Raw genomic sequence first — 23642 nt, forward strand, 5'->3', positions numbered from 1 at the left:
AGTAATTTTTAAGCTTATATACTTGAATATTTGTCTTTTATTCTCAACTCTTCAAAGATTTAAGAGCAAAAAACAGTACAATAATTCTAGCTTCTGAGCTCTTAGTAATGGCCAAAAATGGTGTGGCCTTGCCTAGTAAAAAATGGAAAGGAGAAGAGATGCAGGAGAGGGAAAAATATATGGGAATTTATCCAGATTTTTGGTTTGCACTGAATTTCATTCAAAAGAACAATCACTACTATTTTGCATAAATTGCATATTTATGATTCCAGGTTTATTTAAGTCTGTAAACAGTTAATATTTCAATAAACCCATAATATCTTAAATACTGGAAATGCATAAATATATTTTGTTTAGGTCCCTCAGTTAACTATACTAATCTTTTAGCCATACACCAGGACTATAGCTGCAAAGGAACATTATTTATTATAAACAATTAGATTATATAGCTGCTGTAAATGTTTCAAAGGAATTAGGGAAGAAGAAATATTTTCTTAAACATTATTTCCATTAAAAAGGCAACTTTTTTTTCCCCTAAGTTTATCTAGCAATGACAGAAATCAGAATAGATTATATTCATCCATTTAGAAGAAAAGTGAGTTGTCCCAAAATGAAACAACCCTGATTTGATATAGTACAGTATATGGGATAGTGCTTTATATCAGTTTTTCATTCCTGTCTTTCAAAAATCTCTATAGGACTTTGTAAGAAATACTGCTATATATTTCATAGTAACTGTCAATTTTTAAAAATAACTCAAAGTTCAATCATAATCTCCCATCTTCACAATTATATTACTATTGCAATCAACTTATTGAAATGTCCACGTTAGAACAAATACATTCTGAGACCAGAATTCATGTCAAACAGCAGCAGACTGTACTGTGTAGAACTTACTTACACACACACAGCCCCACATGACCATCCTCCCCTTTATAATCAAGTCTTTAATCAAATGGAGCATTTCTCCCAGTTAATTACTTAATTTCCCATAATTTCATGTGCCCATAAGAAAATGGGGCATATATGCTAACTATGACAACAGAAACTCTGCAAAATATCACCTCATCATTAACGGTGTAAAACTAAGAAAAAGAGCACAAAGTCTTATAGGTTTCAAAAGCTCGCATTTAAAGCCAAATGTTAAAACCCTTGCATCTTGTCTATTACAAATTTTCAGCTCTTCACATTTATAAATTATTTTTTAATTCTGTTTGGTACTACAAAAAAACCAATCTAATTTTAAGACTCTAAAAAACCTGCAGTTTTCAACTATACACAGTATACAACATTGTAAGCAGAAATTGACATTTCAAAATAGTTAGTGTTTCTTAGGATTAGATGGACAAAACAATGCTTTGATTTGCATAGTTCAGTTCTACATTATGCTGGTGGTGCCTAACACCCCACCACCCCACATGATATGAGGCTGTCTCCAGAGATTCCAGATCCATTTTGGCAGGTTTTTTGAATGCATATGTTCATGACTGGATTTTTTTAATTTATTTTTATTTTCCAACACGAACAAAAACAATAACCTTTCAGTGACATTCAGTCCCACACTTTTTCCTCATCATTTAGATATCTAAACGTTCTCTCCAGTCCTGTCTATATGATGTTTTAGGGAAACCAACAAAGTAAACTCCATCAGCCAATGTAATTGTATGCAAAACTTGTAATGACTCATCCCAACAAGAAGAAATACATCTGGAGATATATCAGAAATTAAAGTAACAGATTTAACAAGCACACACACCCACAAAAGAGGGAACAACAGAGATTGTTTTGCAATATTATCCATAGCAGGCATTATGAAGCTTCCAGTGGTACACATAAAGCTACTATAAAGCTAATATAAAGAATCACCAATTCCACCAATAAAATCAGAGATAATTTATGAAAATAATTTTAAGACAGTGCACATAAACTTCTATGCAAATATTATTACACACATTTATGTCTGACTGTACAGCTACAAACACAATAAATGCAAGAAATAATATTCAGCATGACAATATTAGTCATTAGGTATTAGCTACTTACTATTAAGAGCCATTATATTGTCTGTTCCTGGATGATGGAAGTTTATTCCCATACGCCCTGCAATGTAAATAAAAGCTATTTTTAATGTTTTTATTTCAAAACTGAATTAAATTTATTAATATGAAAAGTTGCTAAAGGGGATGAACAGTCTGGGTAGCTGAATTTTCCATCTACTGAAGACAACTTCCCAAGAATACATATGTAAGATATTTAACACCATAGTATATTTAGTGTTACGTACTTAAAATATTGAAAATCACAAAATAAACGATGAAATAATTTTTTTTAATACATCCCTTTGCTTTGTACTAGGAAAGTATTATGTTTACCCTTTCAAAATAAGGCCTCAAAGTTTAACCTTGCTGCAGTCATGCCATTTATAGTAGGCTTCAAATAACAAGTACTGCATTACAAAAACTCCACTTAATTGGTAAAAATAAATCACTATTGTCCATACTACCTGTGACACCAGAAGCTCTAGAGTTAACAGATAGTTGGAGGCAGAGTGCTTACCCTGGTTTTGTATTCTTCCCTAAGAATCTTTTATCGCTTACTATTTGAGATAAGATAATGGATTGGAGGGAGCATTGTTCTCATGGAGTACATTCATATGTACTTTGAAAAATATTTATTCTTGACCCACAATATGGGACCATCATATACAGAAGGTTCACCACGAAATTCAAATGAACTCTGCTGTTGCCAGTTTCCAGGAAGCCAGAGAGATGCAAAATAGTACCAAATTTCTCAGGTGAGATTTAACCATTGAAAGGTTGGCTTAAGAAGATCTCTGATGACTTCAGGAACTGGAAGTGGGAACAAATTCACACATGGTTACTTTGTTTCAAAGGAGACGTAGTACACTGAAATCTACTTTTACCATCAAAGCAAGAAATGAGACAACTCTACTACTGTTCAGATTAGTTTTAATTTTAGGTACTCTTTAACTGAGCTGAAGTATTAAAAACCTACCCTGAAGAAACTTTGTAACAGGACTCTCTTAATTAACCCCCCCAAAACAATTTGAAAGCTGTAATTGATATTAGTCCTTGTTTGGAAAAAGATATTAAAGGATTGTTATAGCCACAGAAAAATGTATTTCAATTACTTACAAGTGTTCTAATCCATTTCATATGCTCTCCTTATCTCTAGATCTGTGGTTAAGTTTGGGAGCTAAGGAAGCAGGCAGTTTACATTTCTTCACTACACTGGCACTCAAATATGGGAGCTCAAGATCCATTCACTATACTGAAGAACTAATATAACTGTTAAGTTCCTGTAGTGTAAATTCTCTTCCATACTTCTGCAAAACCAAGTTTTAACAAATAAGCTTTGACAAAGCAGAACTAAAGCCAACCTTCTCCAACATTTTTAGTTCCTATCAGTAAGTTAAAGCCTTCTATTTCCAGTCACAGAGACTGCTGTGCTGTAATATACTTTCTGAACAGATGCAACATGAAGTTTCAGTACGCTTCTGAAACTGCCACAAGCAGTTTAAGAAAAGCAAATATATCTTCTTCACATTGTAATTTTCTCATTCTTTTAGAGAAAAGTGTCACCACGGTAAGACTATGAAGCAAACAGCACCTCCAGAAAGAAGTGGGGGCAGAAGGAAGGTAAATAAAATTTCCATTTTAACTTTCCAGCTCCTTGAGCAAAGCTTCTTAAAGAGATCTTCATTAACTACTTCAGATTTCCTAATTACAGACATAATTCTCCTATACATATTTTCACATTAATCTGGCACTGCAGAAACATTAAAGCTGCTATTATTTCAGTTAGTATAAGCTTGTGCTAAAATATTTCAGAAATCTTGCCAGATTGACATTAATTCCATTTTCCTTAACAGCATATTAATAAGCGTGAGGTTACAGGTATTACTTGTAAAGAGAAAAGGTGTATATAATAATCTATACTTGTAAACTAATGCTTGTAACAGAAAAAAGGGAACTGCTATGAAAAAAATAGAGCAGAATTTGAATGCATAATGTTTGGATTGGCGCTTCTCTTCTCCTTTGCTGAAGCTGAAGTTCTGCTGTTTGACCAGCTTCAGAAATAGAATCGTATCTGTGACATCTGGGTTTGTTTTTTTCCTCCCTCCAGGCTGTCACTGGACCAGGTGCTGCTTGTGTGACATATTGTCACCTGCCCTTGGCCTGCTATTTTTAAACAGTTCTTGTCAGCTATCTTTTAAGAGGAGCAGAAAATACAGAGCAGCACAAGCAGAAGGACATGTTCTCACACTGAGCTAAGCAACAGTGTGGGATAATTCTGTGCATCTTCAGAGGTCCCCTAGTACAATTCTATAGAAACAAATTAATGGAATACTTTCAAAACACACCTGTGTTAAAAGCATTCAAAACAGACTGCTAATGCACCACTCATAAGACAATTAGTTAGCAATCATTAAATAGCCTTTCATATTAGCTACAACATTTGAATATCTTGCTGTTTGAAGCAAATTATTCAATTGAAAAAAAGAGGCCATATGCAGATTACAAAACTGCATAATTATCTAAGGAACAAGAATAAAGCACAAAAAGGAAATTATGAATTTATTCATTTAAAGCTGCAATGTAAAACTGTGAAATGTAATTAAGAATATGTACTTTCAGGGACATATTTGGGTTAAACACAGAAATGACTATCAGAAAACAATCAATTTTAAGAAAAGCATGTGTATGCTACCTGGACCTTTACCAAGTTGGACCTTTACCAATAAGCACATATTTCTAATTATAGTTTTCAAATGAAATCTCTTGATAAAAATTTCTACTTTTCAAGAATCTTAAGCACAATAAGCAGAAACACAGAGAAGTCAGAGCACGGAAGTTATGGACTCCAGCAGTTCACTGAAGTCATAAATAGGAACCCTTCCAGTAAAAACATCCCCAGTACTTGTATTCAGTGTACATCTGCCATTTTCAGTTTGCCTGTCTTGGTTTCATAACTATCTACTGAGTATATTTTCAATTATGTGCTTTTATAACACACACTTATATTACTGCAGTTACGCTGCAACACTAATCACTCTTTTATGTCTTTTCAATTCCTAATAAAAAAAAATAATAATCCAGTTGTATACTTCTTGCTCTTTAAACATTTCAGAGTATAAACCAGGGTTTAATGATTCTTGTATAGCCCAGGCTGCTCTTTTGCACATCTTATGTCATTAAATTCCTTAAATTCTCGCTCCTAACAGCATTTGGAAAGACTTTTCTGGCTGGACTGCCTGAGTGCTCTGCTGCATGTCCAATATCATGCTTGTCATGGCAGAGAGCCCAATTCCTTCTTAGAGCACACCTCAAACGTGCATCTTCTCTTTTCTATTATATTGGAAATAAGATGATGTTAAATGGAATTTAACTGCACGTCATTCTTTGTAGAACAGAGTCATGATTTTGAAACAATTCTGAAATATTTCCAATAACTTAAGGAAGTATACCCTTCCCACATATGAATCTTTTTATTAAACCTTTCACAAATAGATAACGTGATTTTTTTTAATTGTCTAGATAATTTCAAGTTACATGAACAATTTTGAGAAAGAATGTTGCTCCAGAAAAAATACAAACCTGGCTATCAGGCACAGTTTTACCACTACTGCAGTTTTTTGATAGTGTCTAGTGCCAGGCTTGCCTATAATGGTTGCTTTAATCTCAACTTTAAAATCCACTATCTTTAGCAGATATTCAAGTTTACAAGCACAATCTGTTTACAAGTAAGTGTAAAACCAATTTTTTATTTCATCTTTGTATATATGTGCTGGTATTACCATCATTTTCCCACATCTGAAACAAACACCAGTGATTAACCAGTTCCAGATCTCTAACTACTGTTTTTGCTTTAAGAGATTTCTGAATTCATTTTCTCTTTTTCTTAATTTCCTCTTTTTATTCATTTTCTCTTCCTAAGTGCTTTACAGTTTTTTGAACTTGTGAAATCCTAATCAGCTCCCAGACATGAACACTCAGTGAAGGATTTTTAAGACTACAGTTACCTATTCTCATCATTTTCATGTTACAATCAAAGTTTCAAGAAACAATGTTCGTTGGTTATATATTGAGTAAAACTTCTTGCACTGTTATACCTCATGGCTTTCACCAAGATTGACCACTTACTCCAATTCAGCAATTGGTATTTGGCATAAGATTTGCTAGAAAATAGCAAAGCTGGCCTGCTTTTGACCTGTCCTTAACTTATGGGGAATTAGAACTTCCTCTCACATAGTTCTTAAGATCATTGTTGATATCAGTTACAAGTTATGACTAGATACTCCAGTGGCAAGGTCAAATGAATCTGGCAACAGGACTAGGTCTGCTATACTTCCTTAGTAATAATATCTCCTTTATCATTCTTATCTCTTCTATCAAATTATTTCATAGTTGGTGCCAACAAAAGGCATTACAAAACAGCAATAGTTATTTGGATGGACAGGTAGCAAGTGGGGTAGAGCAAAGTTTAGACACAGAAAAGTGCAAAAATCAATGCAAGACCAGTATTCCCTCAAACATCTGAAACAAAAAGATTATTTTGACCCATATGTATTCAGGGGTCTAGTTTACAGCACAGCCTAACACCCACACCCCCCCCCCCCCCATACTCCAGCTCATCCATGAGTCTTTGCTGAATGATTCATAAATGGCCAAAAAGCATGAAGCATGTGTGTGTGTGTATATAAGAATTTTAATCACTTTTACCTGAGTAGACCTCAGACCATTCTCTCTCCTCTTCCCCCAAAAATACAGATACCTGAAACTGATGCTACACTAACTCAACATACGTGCCCAGACCAATTTCAAAAGCAAGAACTGTGTAAGCAAGGGTCTGCATAATTATAAAAATAAAAGGTAACTGAAGAAGTTTGTTGAGATTGTTTCTTTTTTCCTTCCCCTCCCCCCCCCTTTTCTTAAGTCTATCTGACATTTGTTCACATCCATAATTTAAACACCTACTTGGGACTTACATATCTTTTACACATTAACATAGTCAGCAGAACAAAAATACTATTGTTTGCCAGAAGGGAAATATGAAGAACTATTGCTGTGTTCACACATATATATTTTTACTGTGCAAATACATATTGTGGCAATGTGAACAGAAGTGTATAATTATAAGCTATGAATATCAGTAATAAAGCTTGCTGATACTAACTTCTTCCTATCACTGACTAAACAAATATATGCCATCAGTAGAGAAAGCAACCTACAAAATATAACAGCATACACATTACAACAAAATGCACTCTTCATAAGTAAATTACATTGCTCCAATAAAACACAAAGGTCTTGCCTATATTTAAGTAGTGCAAACATTTTTAGCTTGAAAACAGTTATATTTTCAAAATATTAGTACTTTAAAAGCAAGACCTGATGAACATAAAAATAAATTTAGCTTTACTTGTAAGGGGTAGACAAGTATATGTACACATATACCCATTCTACATGTAGTTCTAGAACTGTACTCAAAAGAACAACATTGGTATTCTTATTGGCGAGTTTGGGGGGAATAAAATAAACCAATATGAAAGCAGACTTTTCCATTAGCAATCTATGCTAAAACATACAAACCCCTCAAAACAGTAGAGAAGTGAAGAAGAAAAAAAGAAAAAAGAAAAAAGAAAAAAGAAAAAGAACTTTATGTCTCTGTGGGGCCAATGAAAAAATGGAAATAAAGGAAAAATTGATATCTGTATCACCACCCCTTAAACTAAACAAAGCAAGCAAAAAACCCCACCAATCCTGCCCAAAACAGATTCAGCAGGTCAAAGACAAGGACATGCTGGATGCCAGCAGCAAACTAGGAAGTATGATCGTACTACAGGATCATTGAAGAAAGCACTTATTTAAGAAATATGAACCATTTAATGGTCATATTCTGTACTGAAAAAAAAAATTACAGAGGATTTTCTTAAATAAGGAGAGTTTCGAATGGAAAGGAAACAGAGTATGTTTCCTTTAAAAGGATTAGCTTGGGTGGCCTAATTTTACACACAAATAGATGTGCAAACATCTGTCTGCTCACTCTGGTTTTCACGTGCATTTACAGAAAGGTATCTGATGAGCATTGAGATTTTGAGAAATGCTGTTACAGTGCACTTCTTTCTAACAAAAGTGTGGCTAAAAGCTCTAACTGGGTGGCACCATTTCTAGGACTGAAATGACAACATTTGTTCTATTTGCACAACCTTTGTGTTCAGCTGCTGACTGCAAACACAAATATGAGCCATGCACCTTCACTCTTCTCAGGTCATGTGGCAAACTTACTGCTTTGCTTACAAAAAGCTTATGAACAATTACAGCTGAACAAAATCTGGTGGCATGCATTGAAGTTAACTGAAGATCGAGATGGAAAAGTAAAAGTCCATTCTAAATGTATTAGAATATTGTCTAAGTTGCATGTAGTCTTCAAACACTGCCATCAAACCTCATAAACAACATAGTTAAGTTAAATGTAAACGGGAAATCTTAAATTTTACCTAGTTTTTGTATGACCTGATACAGTCTTTACAATAGTTAAAAAGTAGTAAACCCAGTAACTTCAGTTTTCTGTTGTGCAAATGTATGGATGTCATTCATATTAAGTATTGAAAATCAAGATAAAAAGTTTCCCCACAGACGCTGTTTCTACCTCTGAACTGTGGTACATTGGTATTCAAAGTCTCAAACAATCTCAGAACAACAAATGCTAACATAGTCAAGAAGTATGTACATTCTACTGAAATATTATGACATAATCAGCACATATTTTATGTATCCTTCTACAGGATGATATCCATTAAAATTAATTTTAATAGAGCCTACTGTTGAAATTCTCCTTGTACATGTGTTGTCTCCAAATACTCATACTTGAAGATGTGTCACATTGATACTTTATAAAAACCTCAGAATTTTTATTGGAGATTTGCACATTACAAAGCTCGTTTCCATTCCAATTTAGAATAAAACCCAAATATTACAGTTATCTACTGTAACAGTAAATTTAAAATAAATATTTTGAAGGGACAGGATTTCTCTCCTGAATTTTATATTTTGATTCAGTTTCATGACCTGTCAGTAGCACATGTGCATAGCATATGATCTAACACAGCTGAAATATTTTATTTAATTATTTAAAAATAGAACAAAGGCAGCTGCTAGTTACTACTGATCAAAATATTTTTTACAGATCAGGATGCCTCTGTTTGTGTTGTAATGCAATAGTTTGACATGGATAAACATATTGCAACAGTGACATATTACACCATAGACAGGAGACACTTTGATGTAGGAAAGCAATGTTTTAGTCAGTAATAAGTAGCATCTACTCATAACTATTCTGATAATTCAGTTCTGCCCTACAACATTAGGTAGAAGCAGTACATAAATACCAACAGGTTATAAAATACTTCAAATATATAATTTCCTTGTTAAAGCAAAACTCTTCCATGTTTTTGTAGTGTATAATATATTTTAATGGCAAGTCAGAAAATAAGACCGTTCAGGAAAAACATCTTAGAAAATATTGCATACTTCTGTTATACAGGCCTGGTTATGACTGACACAGGGAACAACCAGATACCTTTGGCCGTATACAGTAATTTGTCTTTAACTAGAACAAGCTTAACAATTCCTTTATTGTACTTTTCCTCTTTTTTCCCTCCTTTTTGAAAGGAGAAAAGGATTTACAAGTATTGACTGAAAGAGAAGAAAAATGTTGAAGCTGGTCTTGATGGCAGAGAAAGCTGGTAAGGAGGTCTGCCTAACTGTCTTGGCAGAAAAGAAAATGAGACTTCCTTTTTAATGAGTTTACATTCTTTAGATCTCAAAGCATGAAAATGGTATAAACAATTTGTGAAGTTACACAGTTCCCAGACTAAGAGGATAGAAAGACAGGAACCTACAGCAGGGTACCCCTATCTGGCAGGAAAAGCTGAGAAAAAGAAATCAGTTTTAGTCAGAAACAGAGTAAGAGCTGACACTGAACACCTTCTCCCAAGACTGGGCTCAAGATAAAATGCAACATAGATGGATAAGCTGGTAATTTATCTAAGTCCAGAAACCTCAGAGCTAGGTATCAAATCTCTCTTACAGCAAGAAAGACCCAAAAAGAACTAAGTGACCCTACTCTCCTAGCTGGAGAGCACCAAGCCAGCCTGCCAATCAGACTAAGTTAGCACTTGCTCAATATAAGTAATTCAATACTGCAAGACTGAGGATCAGTTAGTTTCTGCTGCACTAACAATCCTTCAGCCTTTCTCTTGTTCCACACTTGAAAGCAACACCCCCCCAAAAAAGTCACTTAATCACATGCCTTCTCAAGGCCAAGTGGATCATGCTTTAAAAAAAGTGACCTGCTTTGGTGACCTTGAAATAAATTCAATTTCCGTGGCCTGCAGGACAAAGTCTGATCACACCTCAGATTCAGAGAAGGTAGAAAGCTTCAACTACTAGAAACAAGAGGATAGACTCTTCCTTTCTCACGCCTGAGCTTCTCCACTACCTCCACTGAACAATGCAGAGCATGAGGAACTCGTACCCCAAAATGAGAAGAAAATATCCCAGAACCATTTCAGTTTGGTCTTCACATGAGAATCTTTTATGATTGACCCTCCCATCCAAATTCTAATCTGGAGCCCTTGTTCTATATCCAATATAATTTTTTTTTTTTTTCCAAGTATCTTCTGGGATGTGAGGGGGCACATATGCCAAGAGGGGCTATGTTCCAAGCAAAGTTTCAAACTTCAGATAAACCACCTGAAATATTTTACTAATGAATACATATACAGACAGGACAGTACTTCTAAAAATGCACATTTGCTGAAGACTTTGCTGCCAGCAGCAGGCTGAAATGATCCTGAAATAGCTGCACTGGCTTTGTAACATGCATTGGAGGCTTCAAGACATGCATAGCTTTTCTAGAATTAAATCTTTCTGTGTTTTCAAAATCAGAGGCTTTTGGTACTCATCTTTTTACCCCTTCTATTTAAAAATTTGGATAGTAAATATAAGGCCAAGTGACATGTAAGCACTCTTAACTAAAATTGTTTGAGAAAACAAGGGTCGTTTACCAAAAGGTGAACAATTTAAAAAGTCATTTGAAAGCCATCTCATTATTTTTCTTTATCTGTTTTTTAAACCAGGATTTTTGTGGTTGTTTTACTTTCTATCTACACAAGAAAAAGCTGCACAAAACCTAAGAGAGGACAGTCACAGATGCCAGAGGAAGGGAAGATTTAAAGGGAAAAAACACACTCAGTTTACTATGAAAGACAAAGGAGGTAAAATGAAGAGGAAGTAGCTCTGAGATTTGGTTAAGTTAATAAGATTCCAGAAAGAGCAATTGAAATTTTGCACAAGAGGCATTCACACAGGAAAGTCTGAGGAACTGAAAAATCAAGCTGAAGTACATAACCACTATATTCAAAAAGCTTCAAGGTGAAAATAAATGAAAATGTGACAATGACTTAAGAAACAAGCAAAAGCAAGCAGAGTCGATCACTTACTTTCTCAAGGTGATTACAGACTAAAATGTGCTGCTACTTTAAGGAGGAGAGCCAGAGGAGAGTAGGATAAATAAGAAAAAAGCAAGTAAGTTTAGAAGACAAGATAAGTGAAATCTGAGGAAGGTGCAGAGAAAGACAGGAGCTGAAAACCTTCTGCATCTTTGGTAGAGAAAAAGCAGAAAGCTGGAGGTACAGGGGAAGAGTCAAGACCATTTTTCACTGAAAAGGCAACAATGAAAATGCAATAGGAAAGTGATATGAGGAGTAGATCAATGTTTGCAGAAAAACAGTTAGGTTTTAATGAAAAGGATTCAGTTAAAATCATAACATAGATCTGTTTAACACAGACAAAGACAACACTTCTTGGAAGGGAGAATGAACAAGTCCTGAAACAGCCACTGCTACGAATAGTGCCACTCATGCTGCATAGTGTGAAAACAGACATAGAGGAAAGTGCACGCTAGGTCAAGCCAAGGCTGGAGGTTAGCAAAGTAAGCCCTGTAGTTAGAGGGAGGAGGAAAAGAAAGCAAGACAGGGAATTAACTATATCAATGGGAAAAAAAACCAGCTGGGCAGAGACAGAGAGAGGTAACTAATAGTAAACAAGACTTCTCTAACAGTTACTGGACTGGAAGCTGGAAGAGAGCTACGTAATGAGGCGGGAAGGCCAAAACAGGTGAGCAGCACTGAGTGAGAAAATGAGATGGTTAGAAAGAGCACACCCAGTAAGTCACAAAAAAGTAAAGCCAACGGTCCCACTGGCGACTGGAAAAGATCAACTCAAACTTTACAATTAATACCCAACTCTTTGGTTTTACTTTTTGAAAAGAAGGCAACAGTTCCTACTGCTTTCAAATGTTCATTTAAAACTAGTCAGTCTCCTACATAAATTAATACCTAGTAGAGACGAAAATATTAAGTTTGTTTTGGAAAGGATACTTTTCTTGAAAAGCATGAAGATGCTTAATGAAACCAAGAATTTAATTCCTACCTCATGCAAAACACCAACATTAAATAGCGTTATGACACTCAGGTGCAGCTGTAGAATATGCCACTTGCAACACTTACATAGACTAGCTCAGCTGAGTATTGCATACTATTCTTGATAGAATGACCCAACAACACTAAAGAATTAAAGATCTGTACCCATTATTACTTTATGTGCTAATATTCTGATAAAAAAACATTTTTAAATGGTTATAAAGAGACAATAATAAAATTATAACCAAAAATGCACTTGTATGATGTTAAAGTCTTCTTCTAGAGTAATACAATTTCTAATCCAATCTTTCTCATCTTTTCCATGCTCAGGTTCATATGGAAATTCAGTCTTTAAAAAATCAGTCTCACTTTGTATATTTAAATAAATACTGATTTAAAAAATATCGAGTTTTAGCTAGATTATAATACATTTAATAAGATACAATAAATACTTAAATCTACTTACTAGCAGTTTGGATTTTTTTTTTTTTTTAATACCAGCCATATGAAATGTATACCCAGCAGAAATCTCAATTTTGTTGAGTTTGTTTTTTGTAAGTTTCAGGTTAACACTTATTTTGGAGGACTATGATCAGAATAGGTATGAGAGTATTTCTTGCCATTTTAGACAGCTGAATAATGGTTAAAGACATATGAAGGCTATAGCACAGCAAATTTCAAGATAATAGTGGAAAGCACAGGTTAAAAGAGCTGAGAGTACAGAACCCAGTTTGGTACAATTGTAAAAAAACTCTGTACCCAGAAAGATGGTGAAAAACGCACAAGACCTTAGACCAAGAAAAAATATTTTTCTACATGTAATATACAAATGGGGAGTGGAGCAAATGAGGCAGTCGTGACATCAGAAAAGTATGTATATAAGCATTAGCATAGGAAGTGCCATACACAACTAAATTTCTTCTTTATCAGTACCAGTGGCCTGACTTGGGAGGACTCCTGAGTTTGGGAATCGTTTCTAGCTCAGTACTTCCTTTGTATATGGCTTACTATTAGCTTCAGTCCTCAAAGTTAGCAAGAATGCATGTGAGCAAGAATGTGTACCTATTTTTAAACTTAACCAATGAAAGATTAAGACAGAGGAGTGTGCAGGTTGATCAGGAATATTTATTCATTGAAATGCTGCCACAACCTTTCACTATTCAGTATCAACTAAGTATTAGAAATGGTTTAACCTCCAATGCTATGCCTGGTAGAACAAACACAGTTTAGTAGCATAAATAATCAAAACTTTCCCAGCACTTAACAACATGTAATAGCTTTTGGCTCCTCCTAACAATTTGAAATCCAAATTAAGATACTTTTTTTTAAAAGAAACCTGAAACAACTGTAAAGAGTAAGCTTGATACAGTGGTTGTTTTAGAACCCTGTATACTAGCTGATGATCCAAAAATAATAGTAGTATTAACTTTGAAAAAGATGTTGAAGATAACAATTGGACTCCAGCTGCGCTACACATTTTCTGAACTGAGTGACTCCAGCAGGAGACACAACTGTGCTGATACACAAAACCAAGTTTCAGAAATGCCATTTAGATAATAATACGATTGTGCACTTATAATAAATGTATAAACATTTCACCTTCTCTTCCTACAGTAGAGATTATTATCTTAAGATGGGAAAACAGAAGTTTTACATAACTGACAACTCATTCATTAGCAAAAAGTTTATAGCAATACTGAAAAGCTGATTTTGTTTAAACACCAAGCAAGCATGGACATATGAATATTCCTAACCTGTAAAATGATTCCTCCACATTATATCAGCGAAACTCATTGGTGGGCCACTGGGAGGGTAGTGTTTACCTTTCAGAGGCTCATGATCAGTCCTTATCATATCCATTAAGGAATTTTCCAAAGAGTGCAAGTTAAAAGTGTCATAGGGCCTATTCCGGTCCTAGAAGAAAAAAAAAAAAAAAAAAAAAAAGGAAGAAAGACTGTTATATAAAAAATCATTTTCTAACACAGGTTCATTTCTTATTTTATAAAACTCCAGCATCCAATTCTACATTTCTTCTTGACAGAACTTTCTATATTACTAAAAATTCATAAATATAAGCCTACAGTTGTTAAAATGATACCCTTCATTTTGCAACTGCTGCTTTCACCAGTACAGCTATGCAGAGAGGCTTTTTAATATTTCTAAATATATATATACAAACAATCATTAATTCTAAAAATTATCATTTAAATAAGAATTTAGAAATAAAGGAATATTAATGTTTACACTGGGTAAGTGAAATTGTTTCAGAATTCAGAGATTTTTTTTTTTTTTACATCATCTGCCTTCTGTCACAGTGCAGAAGCAGAAGCAAGCAATGCTTAAGATGCCAGCAGGTACATTCGCTCCAGAAAGTACCAAGTAATTCTTCAGGTGTCTAACATGAATCTCACAGCTTTAAGGAAAGTACACTAGATGCAAGACAGAACAAAAAGCAAGATAGGATATGCAACACGTTCAGACTAGGGCACTCAAAAACCTGAGCAAGGGTTGGTTTGTATTGTTTGACTCTCTCATTTTTAATTCATTGTAGTTCAGCTTCTGTTTTTTAAGTGAGTAAAAGGGAAAAAGAAAAAAAAAAAAAACCAACCCACAAACAACCTTTAGCAGGCCTATTAAAATAAGCAGTTTCAAAGTTCAGGAACAATCTCATGGAAGGAACAATCTACCCATGTCCATGTATCTAGAGTACTGTACACAATGGGACAGCATAACAGAATGGTCCCCTTGTTGTAGTCAGACAGTTTCTAAAAAACATTAATTTTCTTTTTCTCATCACTATCATTAAAAAAAAGTAAAGCACAAGTATGTAAGAGATATAGTATACAAAGAAAAACTGCTATTATGCTACAATTAATAATAATTGTAAAATAATAAAGAGTGGTAGAACATTCTACTGTGCAAACTGAAACCTTCATAGTAATATGCCCCCAAAATTCCTGGAACAATGTTTTCCACATGCTGGTTACTACAAGATAATCCTCTTGCTTGAAAGAATAAAATTTAAAATTTTCAGACAAGAAGCAGCAGTATCCATAGAAAATGTAACACAAGTTTTCTCTTAATAAGTATTATTTCTCTTGAACTCTCTTTTTCTTAGGTTGTCTTTAAATAAAACTAAAGGAGATAATGAGTTCATTGGTATAATTAAGCTTTCTTGTAATATTCCTGTTCTGGAATTCAAATAAATACATGTTATTAAAAGTTTGCTGTTACAGAGACCTCTGAAATACAAATCTTCCTATTGCCAAAAATCTCATGTTCCCACAGCCTGCCTACTCTACACTGAAGATACAACTTCCCTTCTCCAACATGCTAATTTTGTATTTTCTGTAAGTGGACTAGCATTATTTTCTTCACACATTTATTTCATCTGTTGAGCACTTTATGGCAGTCAAACATGATGTCCAAAGAACAATACTTGATTTTTGTTAGAAGCTATACTAAGCACTAAAGTTCAAATGAGCTCACTGATTTTCAGTTTTCATTGTTGACGATTTCTGCCTTCTACAGCTGCTTAGAATGCCAACATTTGTATACTGTATTTAAAAGAGTACTTTTTCACCTATCCAAGTGGATCAATACATATGGAATATAAAATAAAATTTATGTCCAGGAAATCTAAAATAGATCTTGAAAAATAAAAATAAAATTAAAAACCAAACCAAAACAAAAAACCCAACAAACACCAAGGTAATTTTTTTTTCCTAACAGAAAACTTTATTTTGTTTAAAACAACCCACTGCTTGGTAATATGTAGTAGGAGAGAATAGTTTGTTTCATTTCATATTCACTTTCTTAAAAGAAATGCAAGGCTAGATTGAAAAATAAAAGTATAACTTGGATGTAAAAAAAAAAAATCCATTCTTGTGATATATTAGTAACTTGATTAAATAGCATCTATATTATTCCCTCAAAGCAAGAATTTTAGTAATCTTTTTCTATTTGTTTCTTTTAAACACCTTTTAAATACCTGTACTGTGAATATGTAAGGAGGTCAGGCATCTTTTTGAAGAGAAAATATGAAAGCAAACATATAGCTTATATCCTAAATAGGGGTGGGGAAGTATTTTTCAGTCAGATCAGTCTCCTGATCTGGTTTACTACACAGCTGTAGCAGAGCTGAGCTGGCAAAACCAACACTGGCAGGAGAGCAAAACGGCAGGACTGCTGCTTTTGCCACAATGATAGTTTATTCCAGCTTTAAACATTCCTGAGATTACAGTCTTAAGAGGCCAGAAGGAGTGAGTTCAGAAGAGGACACAGCCTACAAATTGAATTTAATTGTCCTTTATTAACATATACATGTTATATTTTAAGTATGCTACTATAGCAGCAAATCCCTGGGAGGTCCTACTTTGTTCTAAAACTTCCCAAGGAGCTGTGCACATGGACACATGTGAAAAAAGGGGAGAAAAAAATCATAGCATCAAAGGCAAGGCTATACAGGGCAGGTTTGCTAAAATGTAGGATCTTTCTAACCTTTTAAGGGGCGTACAAACCTGCAATATATTTTCAAGATGAAATTAGACCTACATTGGACACAGGAAGATCAATTTAATCAAAACCCTTTACCTAGGCAATTATAACACTTCCCATTATAGTACTTGAGCAAGCTAAATCAAGTAAAGGAAATTTAGACACAACAGATTTTTACGAGTATGTTGTGGTATGTGCCTAAGTATAACGCGTGCTGACTACTGATTCTGCAGTGTGGGTGATAAAATGAATAAGTCAGGGCTAACATTGTAGTAAAAGGGCTACTAAGTAAAAGTGCTACTACCATTTTTCTTAGTAGCTTTCATTTCAGTGGTAACTCATTTGTACTCAACAGATTTGAAGATTTTTTCCTAAATTCAGCAATTTCTTCCAAGAAGCCTAGTGCTTCTGCACACACACGCACAGGATGATTTTTCCTTATTTCTCAGCATTAACAGGTTCTCCTGGTTTTGTGAACTGCTACTGTTCCATCGCCCGGAATTGCCTTTTGCATTGTTCCACAGCCTACCAATCTACTGCCAAACAATCCCAACAACAGAACAATTCATAAAGGTCCTTAGTAGCACATGAGAACTTTGCAAGGAAGTTCTGGGACTGGGACCATGAATGGAAATCAAAATATAAACTACAGAATGATAAAGCAAAATAAAAAACTTGGAAAAGCAGTTTGAAAATCCAGCAAGTCTGGAAAATCTGCTGGTGTCTTCTAGAGAAGACAAAGATCCTAAGACCTACTTAGATAAACTACACTATGGATAAAAGAGAAATCTCCAGCTACAAGGCACTGCCTTTGACTACACAGCTATCATTAAGTTAGCAAAAGATTAAGTCCAGCCTGCCCATGTTGGGTTGTACTTCTGCTGTGTACAGAGAGCACCTCCTTCCTTGTTAGCTTCTAGTGTGCATGGCAGCATATTTCAGTTCTTGCAATGCTCTAGTCTTGAAAGAAAGAAAAACAGCTTAGTAATAACAACTCTTAGAGAAGATATGGGTCCCAGAACTTCAAATCCCAGCCCTTGGCTGTTATTTATATGTTCATCCATGACATAGACCTCTTCAAAGTGTATATCTTAAGCATAGTGAAAAATTACAAATGCATATGCAGGATCAGGTTTTTGAAGGATCACAAAGTGAAATGGACCTCCAGTTGAAGTTGGGTCTCAGCTTTCTACCTTTAAATATCTTACTTGTAAGGCCGATTAAAAATGTCACAAAATACAGTGTCTATAATATGTCTGTTAATTTAAACAAAAAAAAATCAAACAGTAACTTTCCGAAAAAATAACTGCTGCAGAGTCAAGACACTAAAATAAAATGAGAAAATACAATCATTTGTATTTTACCTGCATTTTACACTTTCATGCATATGTATTATGCTAGTCTTTAATTACACAACCATAATAATGTTTCAGAGGTCTCCAGTCTCCATCCAATATGCATAATGAACCAGCTCCAGGAATGAATCAAAACAGTGCTTTGAAGAGGTCTGTTTGTCTCTAGGACAGATGCCTGTAGTGCATATTCTGGGAGATGGCTGAGGTGTAATCAGTGTGTCAGCAAAGTCCAGGAGGGGAAAAGACATTCTTAAAGTTAAGGGTTATCTTAATTATGAAACAAAGATTACCTAGCAGTACCTGAAGTATGTAATTGACGTGTATGCATATCATTTGAAATCAAAATAACTTTTTCCCTTTGCCTTACGCTGTAATGTGGTGTGCTTTGTCCTGCCCCTATGGGCAGGACATGGGCAGGTAAGGGCAAGGCACACCTAGCACCACTTCAGTTCCCTCCCAGTAGATACACAAACCATGTTGTTACTGGTAAGAGGGAAAGGTAAAGAATGAGAAAAGAGTATATGACTATATTATGGATGACAAAGCCAAGACCAGATCTATAGCTGGGGCCATAATAGGTGTTAAGTGGACCTTAATACAGCCTGGCTTCCTTACTACCTCTTTCAGCTTGAACAGGTAGCCCAAAGTACTTGGAACTAATGAACTAAAAAAGGAAATGACCAACATATCCCATGGCAGAGACATGGAGAACATGCACCTTGCTCCAGAAACTGAAGCTGTATCTTTTTGTTCTGTTTCTGCAGAGGATTATGACAGTGGAGACACTTGACCATTAATTGATTAAACTACAGTCACAAAGTGAAAAGTTTTACCCTGAGAAGGCATGTCAGGAATCTAACACATGTTGCCCAAGCCTAGCTATCGTCCATACTCAAAATCCTTAACCATGTATTTATGCATGTGTTGAACCCTTGTTGGCATGGTCATCTGCATCTGTAGCATAAAATACACATTGAGCTGAGAGATGCCTATTTTTTAGTATGCAAGCAGCAAAACCTCAGGTACCTAGACCCTTCCAAAGATACATTTCCCTATGTCTATATATTTCAGTCCACCTGCTAACTGACTTCCTATTAAGCTTCCAAGCTTCCTGTATTCTGAACAATATCTCAGTTTCAGTAATTTATTTCAGCGTTCTACATTTTCATGCTGCCCTAGATTTTCAAGCTTCCTGCACCAGTATGTGGCACAACGCAGTTCAGCCCTGCCGAGCAGCAAGATGGCCTCCATTCACTGAACTATTAACTGTTTCCAGGAGAATACCAAAACTCCAGTTAGGCTTAACGAAGTCTCAGCATTTTTTACTTACTAGGTACTGGGACATTACATGTAGTATTTCAATCAGAAGGAAGAGATGAGATCCTGGGGAACAGCTAAAATTCTTATGGCTTAAACAACTTTCCTATCAATGCAAACTTCTTCACTGTGGTCACTGCTGCGTTTCATTCTTCTGTGCCTGACATAAGCCTGGATTTGGCTGCACAGGATTGCTAAGCATTGCCAACTAAAGCTGAAGTCAATGGAAGCACAGCTTTGAATAAATACAGGATAAAATGCCAGCACTGTTTTAAACTGGGCTCACTCACTCTGTTCTAGCACCTGCAGCAGGGGTTATTACTAAGAACACAAGGAAAACAAGTTTGTCTTGCTCCAGTATCCCAATCCAAAGCAGCAAGAACAGCAACTGCAAAAAAAGTATTATGGAAGTTCAGCTTACGACATGCTCAGTCTGCCATGATGGTGCACATGAATGATCACATACAGCAAGCTCTAAATACTCACTGAGCAGTCTTTAGCTCCTAGCAGCTTCAGCAGTGATGCAATCCCACTTGCATTCTCAGTAAAGTTTAAAAAGAAAAAAACATCTTTCAAAAGATAGGAAATCTGAGGAATATGGTCACATGGTAAAGTAAAATGATCACTTTGCAAAAGAACAAAAAAACCCTGTAAATAGCAAGTGTTACTTCCTTTGCAACTTGGTGCTGGAATGCTGCCAATAACAACATGACTGACAACACAGATGCATGCAGAACTAGAATAACCAGAAATTTCAGTAATTTTTTCCTTATATTGGATTTCATAAAAATATAAAACAAAACAAAACAAAGAAGGAGGCATAAAATGTAGGTAGGAGGGGAAAATAGGTTAAATTTGCCTATGCCCATGATAAAGAACATTACAGCAGAGCTACTAGTACTAAGTTTTAATGGAATTTTATTTTAATTCCACTTTCTTTTTTGATCTTTCCAGTTAATTTTGGATAGTATTAAACTAAGCCGGATTATTATGTTCCTTTACTGGAACAAAAAGGGGAATGTTTTCTTATGTTATTATTGCTCTTGGAATGCCCACAGAAGAAACACATCGAGTTTTCATACATTTGTCTTTTCTCACTACCAACTGTAGCACATTTTACTTTCATAGGTGTTCAGAAGTTCACTGGGCAAAAGGTGAATTTTTTAAGCTTGTTCAAAAAGCTTCTAAGAAAAATAAGGAAGTTTAATACAAATATAAAACAATATCTAGCTGTATATAGATTATGCAAATATTTCCATATAATTTGAAAAAGAACATTTCAGAACTCTACTTAACAATATTTAATCATCTTGTCTGTGTTATATAAACTTTTATAGCTGACATGTGAGAACTCAGATTGAATCCAAAAGCCTTGAAAACTTGACCTACTCAAGCAATTTTTCCACAAAGAAAGCTGAAGGTTGTATTCAAACTTTACCCTCTTATAAATTCTGAGGTCTAAAATGTTACAAGAAATCTAAAATCTTTCAGTAAAATGTTTGCAATTTTTATTTCCAAATGAACTAAAAAGCACAGAAATAGGAAGAGATACAACAGGCATTATATAGAATTACAAAAAGTAATTTAAATTATATTATTCAGTTTAAAAGTCATTTTACTTTGCAGTTAAGATGAGATTCCCTTTTTGTACACACTTAATACATGCTCAAAATATATATATATGAAAATGTTCAGGCTTTATAACCATAAGACTTGGCACCATAATCACTTAAAGAGAATATCCTGACAAGTTACTGAATATTCAATATTCGCTTGCAAACTGTGGGGAAGAAAGTAATAGAATTTACCCTGCCTTTTCCTAAATAGAGGTGGTAGCTACAAGGGCAGACAGAGGAATGCATTAGAACTGTTTCCCTGGTTTTGGTAATTCATGTTTTGGAGTTGCAGGGAACAAACCACAATATGGCCCTACAGGATACAAACTATATTTTTTTTATACATATATACACACATATATATCTATATCTATCTTGTTCTATATTATTGTTCATTTCTTTCATCAGACCCTTACTAAGCAATAGCCTACTTATTGTGTTCTTTGAAGCACCCTTAGCTATTCTTCCAATACAGCCTTTTATAATATGCCAAGTATACTACGTAGATGATCACTAGTGTTATTTCTCCACCTCAGATTCAAAGACAGTAAAGCCTAGTCAAATGCTTAGACTAAAACCTAGTCAAACACTTAAATCACCTAACCTAATGCTCTAATAGGGAACACTGTTTATTACCAGCAAACAGAATTATAATACACAATATTTCAAACATCTTCCTTTTGCCATCAAAACAATTAGACAATGTGTTTAAAAAACCCAAACAAACAAAAACCCCACAACAACCAAAAACTCAAAAGAATCTACAAAACAGCTATTATTCTTACATCCATTACTCTACTGTAGGGAATGATCTGCAGACATTACAACTGACTGAGCACTCACTGACAGGATTTATATTTAGTCATATTTTGTTCAACGTGATGTTTTAGATAAAAATCTGCTCATCAGTCCTGCTGCTGAATGCATCTCAAAAAGCTGATGTATCTACTTTCTATTATAGTTACTGATTCCAGTAACAAACGGTTCTAACACTTGTGAAATATAGGATTAAAGTAGTTACACCCAAGATGATCATCAATTCACAAAAACAAGCAAGTGGAAAAAAAAATATGTCAGCAGTAGAATTTACAAGGCCATTCATTATACCCTTGAGCTATTAAAATGACATAATTTAACTGGTTCATTGGCCTGCTGTGCAAGAGTTCAACACTGATAAGTTACCTTTGGGCTTTTACCACTCTGTTCAGTAGAATGATGCCTGTATCCCATAGCAAGGAAAAACTAACATTGACCTAAGAACACCTTGCCAGCTAAATCAGCAATAGTTAAGTGCAAACCTCAAATCACAAGATGAAAGCACTACAAAGATGCAAAGACTGCACACAGAGGAGAAGGGAGTACTGGGGATGCTACAGCATGAAAGGATCTCAATGATCATGCTTTGCAGTCTGGACCACATAATGTAAAAGACAGTAGAGGCATATTGCATAAGGAAGCTATTGTCTCAAAGATTTACAATAGGAGCAGTCTATCTCATGATATTATAGGATAATAAGACAAAATGGGAGATAGAAAAGAATACAAGTAATAACTGTCAAATAGATGTCTCAGCACCACTGCTCAGTAGCTTCATTTACTATGGCCACCACAGTAAAGGAATCTCAAGGATTTCTCCAAAACAGAAACAGTGGTTTTGTGTGCAGTTACTGATCATCAATGGGATATATTGGTAAGGTTTTAAAAAAAAAAAAAAAAAAAAGTGTCACTGAAATGTTTAAGCCTTATGGCAAAATATTGTATCTCACCTAAACTCATTGTGCTTTTAAGAACAATGTCACTAAAATAATATCTAACTGGCATATTTCAAGTCAGGCTCCTGTTCCATTTATGTTGTGCTCAAGAAATAGTGCCTCCCAAGCAAAAAAACTTGTAGGTGCCAGAACTCCAGATAGATATTTCAACAAAAAAGGGGTAAGACATTTCATCTGTTCATACAGGACAAGATCTTCACCTACTGGTATGGAGAACTACCCTTAGAGAGGACAGTATTTTTGCCATTTCAATGCCAACATAGCTGTTTAGATCTAAAAGGAAGCCAAGAAAATGTTAAGTATAGTGGGAATAGTTGTTCAGTAACTGGGGCCAGGGGGGAAGTGGGGTCATTTACCAATATTTACCCACAGGCCTAAAACAGGCCCCAAATACTCTCAATCAACAACAGCTCCCAGAAAAGACAAGGTGGCGACCTTTTCAGTGTGATGGCACTTTGCATCCAGCAGAATTTAACTTATTAGCTGCCATATACTTTTAATTACTAAAATTACTTGTGTAAGTTGTCCAAGTCCTAACTTTATATTGTTACAGCATGATTAATATGCATAGCAAATT

The 23642-nt window shown here is 34.9% G+C and overlaps 1 protein-coding gene across 8 annotated transcripts in view; it reads right to left on the reverse strand.

Annotated features, from left to right (window-relative positions):
* The window catches only part of CPEB3 (cytoplasmic polyadenylation element binding protein 3), a 99853-nt gene that overhangs the window by 51899 nt on the left and 24312 nt on the right, over positions 1 to 23642 (reverse strand). For 5 of the 8 annotated variants that reach the window (XM_075504814.1, XM_075504810.1, XM_075504808.1 and 2 more), the window contains exons 3-4: positions 14263 to 14422; positions 2044 to 2100 (exon numbers count right to left, since the gene is read on the reverse strand). In XM_075504814.1, the coding sequence (XP_075360929.1) occupies positions 2044 to 2100; positions 14263 to 14422 (217 nt within the window). The remainder of the gene's footprint in view (positions 1 to 2043; positions 2101 to 14262; positions 14423 to 23642) is intronic. The other 3 variants (XM_075504815.1, XM_075504813.1, XM_075504812.1) reach the window with 2 other exon arrangements.

This window comes from Mycteria americana, chromosome 6, assembly GCF_035582795.1.
Source record: "Mycteria americana isolate JAX WOST 10 ecotype Jacksonville Zoo and Gardens chromosome 6, USCA_MyAme_1.0, whole genome shotgun sequence".
Taxonomy (NCBI): Eukaryota; Metazoa; Chordata; class Aves; order Ciconiiformes; family Ciconiidae; genus Mycteria; species Mycteria americana.